The sequence below is a fragment of the Carassius auratus genome, chromosome 20, assembly GCF_003368295.1.
Source record: "Carassius auratus strain Wakin chromosome 20, ASM336829v1, whole genome shotgun sequence".
Classification (NCBI taxonomy): domain Eukaryota; kingdom Metazoa; phylum Chordata; class Actinopteri; order Cypriniformes; family Cyprinidae; genus Carassius; species Carassius auratus.
The window spans coordinates 2,371,361-2,378,033 of NC_039262.1; the positions used below are offsets into that span (position 1 = coordinate 2,371,361).

General features: G+C 35.6%; 1 protein-coding gene across 1 annotated transcript; it reads right to left on the reverse strand.

Moving 5' to 3' along the window:
• Positions 1-1,331: 1,331 nt before the first annotated feature.
• Positions 1,332-6,340, reverse strand: LOC113120511 (protein unc-93 homolog A-like). Its single transcript, XM_026290379.1, has 8 exons — positions 6,149-6,340; positions 5,269-5,450; positions 4,504-4,733; positions 4,298-4,417; positions 3,752-3,969; positions 2,389-2,524; positions 2,169-2,300; positions 1,332-2,029 (listed from the first exon to the last, which is right to left on the reverse strand). The coding sequence occupies exons 1-8, from the start codon at positions 6,245-6,247 to the stop codon at positions 1,725-1,727; spliced, it is 1,422 nt and encodes a 473-aa protein (XP_026146164.1). The 5' UTR covers positions 6,248-6,340; the 3' UTR covers positions 1,332-1,724.
• Between the last annotated feature and the right edge of the window lie 333 nt (positions 6,341-6,673).

The window sequence follows — 6,673 nt, forward strand, 5'->3', positions numbered from 1 at the left end:
ACAACAAACCCTACAAAACATAACAGCCTGCACTACAAAAAAAGGTAAGCACCAATGAACTTTAAAGTGAGGATGCTGCCATCTACTGGACACAACGCTATAAATATAGAGACTGTAATGCATTGGTCTCAAACTGAATTCCTGGAGGGCCACAGCTCTGCACAGTTTTGCTCCAACTCTAAACAAACACACCTGATCCAGCTAATCAAGGTCTTCAGGATTACTAGAAACTTCCAAGAAGGTGTGATTTGGAGCTAAACTCTGCAGAGCTGTGGCCCTCCATGAATTCAGTTTGAGACCACTGCTGTAATGCGTTATTCTGTAATATTATCCGTGCACAGGGTATATACTATGTAACATTACATGTTATGTACACTATAAGTTTATTAGAGAAATACAGTGGTGTACACTGTAGTCTTCATAGCAGCATGCAGGTGGCTTACAAATCTTATAGTCCAGCTGTTAGTATTGCTGTATAAGGGGGAATGAATTCATTTCTGTCATGGTTACTAAAATTGGAGGTTTGTCATGTAAAAGATTTATATATTAGAATTTCACCATTTTATAAGCACATACAAATGTCCTAAAACTGTTTATTTGGAATACAGTGTGTCGTGGACTGAATGTTTGTACACTATCTAGCAAGGATCCAAGTGCATGTTTTAAAGTTGTTTTCTTCAGTTATATAACTGTTTAAAATGGTTTTTTAGTGGTGTCATAAAAATATTTCTGGTAAGCTGTGAATGTGAATGTTACATATTTATTACTATAATTCAGAGATGCCTAACCAGAGTTATTGTCTGAATTAGATGCACAGAATGAGATTCCATTGCTTTTTGCTTATTTCGATTCACTGTTGTATCATTCATTTCTTACATAACCACACAATAGCTATTGCTTCAGGAAGAGTCTAGTCTGCAAATTGTTCTTTGATTCATTTTTTTTCTTTGGTGAAAAATCTTTATAATGACTCACTCAGACTATCTATATGAGCATGTCAGGAATATCCTGTAACAAGCAGAAATGGCCTTTAGACATTGCTGATAAAGGCTATAAAGATTATAATCTGTGCAGAAACTTTTTTTATAACTTCTATTATTTTAATCTCTTGGAAATCTTAACATTTCATGTAACATTCTGTCTGGAATGTTTATTATATATTTTAACAGTAAGAAGTAATATTATTATATAATTTCCTATATTCATTTTATGCTCTCAGTTAGACATTTTATTATCTGGATCTCATCCTGTGATTTTTGTCTTGTAAATGTGATCTTTGACTCAGCAGGATGCAATGGGAAACTGGTATACCAGTCGATGGTGTAATTTAATTCAAAGTTATGTTTATGGGAAAAACAGCTGATTTATTATATATAGACATCAATCTCAAAACAATACAAGTGTACTTTATGATCATATTTTTGAAATGATCTCCTGATCAACTAAACACTTTGTTCATGTTAACCTGACATGTTTAAATTTAACAATCATATTTGATCTGCTGCATATGAGGTAAATGCAATAGACATATTAAAAGAAAAAAGTAATATAATGGATATACTGAAAGAAATTATCTGTGCTTTTGTACATAAAAACATTTACATGCTACATCAAAAATTCTCAACACTGTAAAACATACTGAAAAATAATATTTGAATGAACAACAAATCAATATTTTACACACTGAGATACATACTTAAGCAGAAATATCAACAAAAATCTATTTACAATTGTGTCTGAGCGATGATATCTTTTTCATCTTTGGCAGTAATTTCTTTGATGTCAGCCATTTCTGGTTTATGGAAGTTTTCAGGAGCCACTTGTGGAGTTGGATGCTTGTACTCATTGTACTCAACGTAAAGGTAAGTTACCATGGTAAGGGCAAGAACTGCTAAAGCAACGTAGATTTTGGTGGACAGGCAGATGAATGTGCTGTAAGCAAAGGCTATAACAAACCCGAGTGACTCCCACATGCGGTAGTTAGCAAATGCTGCTTCTTTGTGCTCGGCAAAGAGAATGCCATAAAGTGCTGCAAATGAAATAAACACACACTATAATGACTATACAATATATTTCTAAATGTAAAAAAAAAAACTATCCAAAAAACTTTCCATTTTATATTTGTAAGAATATAGATCACTAAGTAGCATGCAGTATACAGCACTCACCATTGGTTTGTGTTTGCCACACAGCGTCTGCCATCCCCCAGAGGGCCGGAAACACGAAGAACACTCCCAGCTGGTCTGGATGAGGCTCCCAGAACAAAAGACCCAGAAAACAGCCCAGGTTTGTCACTGCAGCTGTGAAAGTGTTGTACGACAGAATGAACATTAATGCTAACAACCATACTTAACCTTTAAACCATTTGTCAACCTGTTCTTTTATTACCCAAGCAAAACAGGGCGATTCTTCCAGTGTATTGAGCCAGTCTACCAAACGCGAATGAGCACAGGGAGTTAGAAGCACCAAAGCAGATCATCACAAAGCCAACGTAGTGTATTCCTATCGCACAAGTCACATAGTTCTGCAAGGGAAACAGGGTCGCAAACACATTACATTCATATTTCATTAGGACGAATTAGTATTAATTTACTCCCAGTCTGTAGGGCTGTACCACTATATACAATGAGGGAGACAAGTCCCCCGCGCCCACCCAATTATAAGGCCTATTTTTAAAATTCTTGCATTGTGCAACACCCTGTTTGTTGACTGGATGAAGAAAAGTTACATTTTTAATTCAGGCTGGTCTGCTAATAAGCTTAAAGCAAAAAGAACAATGACTTAGTTTAAAGAGATACTCCAAAATGAAGATTTTGTCATTAATCACTTACCCCCATGTGGTTCCAAGCACATAAAAGCTTTGTTTGTCTTCACAACACAATTTAAGATATTTTGGATAAAAACCAGGAGGCTTGTGACTGTCCCATAGTCTTAAAAAGTTACAGTGTCAAGGTCCAGAAAAGTATGAAAAGCATCGTCAGAATAGTCCATCTGCCATCAGTGGTTCAACCTTAACGTTACGAAGCGACAAGAATACTTTTTTTATGTAAATAAAACAAAAATAACAACTTTATTCAACAATTTGTCTCCTCTGTGTCTCTCCACATCAGCGTAGCCCCATTTTGAAGAATATGAGCTGAACGCAGCAGACCACGACACAAGGATGCTCTGTTTTCTTTCAAATCAAAACATAAATATATGCAGAAAACGCTTCTTTGTGCCACGGCTGAGACAGAAGAGTATAAGCTGCATGCATTCAGATCATATTCTCCAAAATGGCACTACGTTGATGTGGAGAAACAAAGAGGAGACAAATTGTTGAATAAAGTTATTTTTGTTTTATTTGCATAATGTAACATAACGTAACATTACGGTTGAACCACTGATGGCAGATGGACCGTTCTGACGATGCTTTTTATACTTTTCTGGACCTTGACAGTGTATTTTACTTGGCAGTCTATGGAACTTTGGTTTTCATCCAAAATATCTTAACTTGTGTTTTGAAGACGAACAAAGCTTTTAAGGGGTTTGGAACCACATTCGAGTAAGTGATCAATGACAAAATTTCCATTTAGTGGTGGAGTATCCCTTTCAGGACTTGGCACTTAATCTGGATATTTTAAAACATAATTTGCAAATAGTTCAAGATGATTGCTTGTCAATTAGAGTCTCCTTCACTGTTCTATTTTTTTATGGTTCATTAAAAATAGTAATTCATAGTCCCCAAAATGTTCGAGACGTGATGGCGTACCTTTGTGTATTCACCAGAAAGGAAACTTTGCTCAAACCCACTGTACATGGTCAGTGGGATGAGAAGCAACAATCTAGGATCTCTCAAGAGCTTGAAGGTAGCCAGGAACGTGCTGCAAAATGATTCATTGCCCTTGTTTTTACGGAATTCTCTGGCCAGATCTCGGTCGATGTTGTCCAGGAACACCGCCACAAAAATTATGGCCAGAACTCCCACACCTGCAGGGACCAGGAACCACTAGGTTAGAAAGTCTTATTGGAAACAAATCAAAACTACATTTGTGTATTTTCTGAAGAGAATGTAAATGGTGCTTGTACATTGCTAAGCGCTAGCTAGGCTGTTCTTGGCAGATGACTTATGTACTGAAGTTAAATAATCAGGGTTTTTATTTAGATCACTCATTTTAATGTACACCTCTAATAACTGTATTTTTATGTTTACTTTTATGGAAGAGGAGTAATTCAAAGCTAGATATTGTATGAATGAAGTCATTCAAGAGTTCACTAAACTAGTTTTTGGACACAGATAGGAATGATTGTTACCCACCAATGTAACAGCCTAGTAGTGTGTTCACTAAATATCTTGCTGGAAGGGTTGAGTTTGCGACTGTGAAATTTTCCACGCATGATGTCGCACCACAGTACTGCAGGTTTTCCTCAGGGACTTCTAGAAATGAAAAAAAGGTTCAGTGTATTTACAGTCACTAAAAATAAATCATAAAGACACTGCCAGAGTATTAAATCCAACTGTACCTATGCTAGTATCCTGGCCGAATATCAGAGATGACATGAGGTTTCCCCATACCGCTGACGACTGAAAAATGAAGAAAAAGATGCCAAAATATTGGTTGATGAGATCCTGGCCTTTCTTGTCGATTTTCTGGCCTCGTCTGTTTCCACTTATTGTGAGATAGGTGCATTTTGCAGACCACAGCGGTGAACCTCCCATACCCAGAATTGCAGAGGTGGTCATCAGACTTGGCCTGCAGACAAAAAAGATTTCAGAGAGCCGCTTTCTAACTTAACTGAACTAACACAACACAACCTTCAACTCTTAAATGTTGAAATGAAATGTTTGGGACTAGTAAGTAGCGACACAACTGTTTTCAGCATTGACAATAATAAGAAATCAACATATTAGAATGATTTCTGAAGGACCATCTGACTCTGAATACTGGAGAAATGATGCTTTGCATTACAGTAATAAATTACATTTTATTTCAACTGAACTAAATGCAGCTTTGCTGAGAGAAAAACTTATTTCAAATATATATAAAAAATGTAAATGATCCTAAACTTCTGAACAGTATACAAATATTAAATAACAATACATATATATCAGTCTTGTATTTAACACATAATAGTCCTATCATGCCTAGTATTTGAAACTGTGTCTCACACTTGCACAAACAATACTGCCACTTTTAATTTATACCTTAGATGAATATGCGTGCATAGTGGTTTACTGTATATTGTTAGAGAAATCAGTAAATACAAGAGGAAGAGAAATGCACGCACCAGCCCGGCGCAAGGTTTCCAAAGGAATATGCCACATAACAGCCCATTGAAAGGACGATGGTCCATTTGCAGCCCAGATTTTTAATCATTATAGGAGGCAGAAACATAGAGGACAAAATGATGGCTCCATAGATGACACTGAGTGAAATAACGCCCATTCCATTCTCAGCATTGAGGCTGCTCTGTAACGTACAAACATGCCTCTGTCAGTAAAATCACACCCACAAATCAATACTGTCAAGTGTTTTTTTCATTCTGTAGGACGAGTTGGAAGACAAAATGCGGTTGCACTTTATTTTACAGTACGTGTACATACATGTACTTATAGTGTACTTACAGTGTATTTATCTAAGAAAGTTCTGGTAATACAAGGTAACTACATGGGTTAGGGTTAGGGTTAGGTTCAGGGTTAGTACCTAGTTATTACTTAGTTATTGTAATTACTATAATAAGTACATAGTATGTACACGGGGAACAGGACTGTAAAATAAAGTGCTACCCAAAATGCTTTGCATCAATCATTATGCTTTTAAAGGACAGCTTTTAATAGCTTTGTTTCCATTTCATTTCACTTTTTAAGATTTGTTTTTAACTTGATTCACTATTTTAATCTTTAATCTAACTTTTTAAACTTTTATTTGTTAAATTAATAGCTTTGCACCTTTTCTGAGTTACAAAGAATCATGTTGTAAGTATATTCGTTTAGACATCTATCTAAACAATTTAGAGACACATCTCTGTAAGAATTTGAACAAAAAGATGTTTACATCATTATGTCATTGAGATTACATCAGGCATCAATACCAAACTTTGTCCAAACGGACATACACATGAGGAAAACAAGCAACCCATTCTGTTATCTCTGATTTCTATTTGTTACCTGTAAACTCTGCAGTCCACCATATGCTGTGAATAAGAGCAGAAATCCAACTGAAACCACAAGGACATTTTTGCTGGTCCGGCTCATAATTTTCTTCATCTTGAAATCCTGTGAATGCTTCAGAAGAGAGGAATTCCTTCAGCAAGTGTCCTGTTAAAACATAGCTGTCTTTAGATTGACTACAAGAAGTGGCACTGAGATAATATAGCGAGGCTGAACACACTCTGGGACAAAGTTCAGCTTATTGCAGTCATAAAAGTATCCAGTTTTTGGATGACTAAAGCTAGGTCGATGAAAGACAAATTGCTGATCCCTTATCAGTAAATGAGGTGTTTTTAACAAATTTTTCCTATGCTTTTTTTCCCATGACAGAAACACACATAACATCGACCCAAGAAAAAAAAAAAAAAAAAATATATATATATATATATATATATATATGCATATATATAACATATATATATATGCATATATGCATATATATAACAAGTCTAGAATTTTATAGTGGTGCCAATAGTCTTTAAT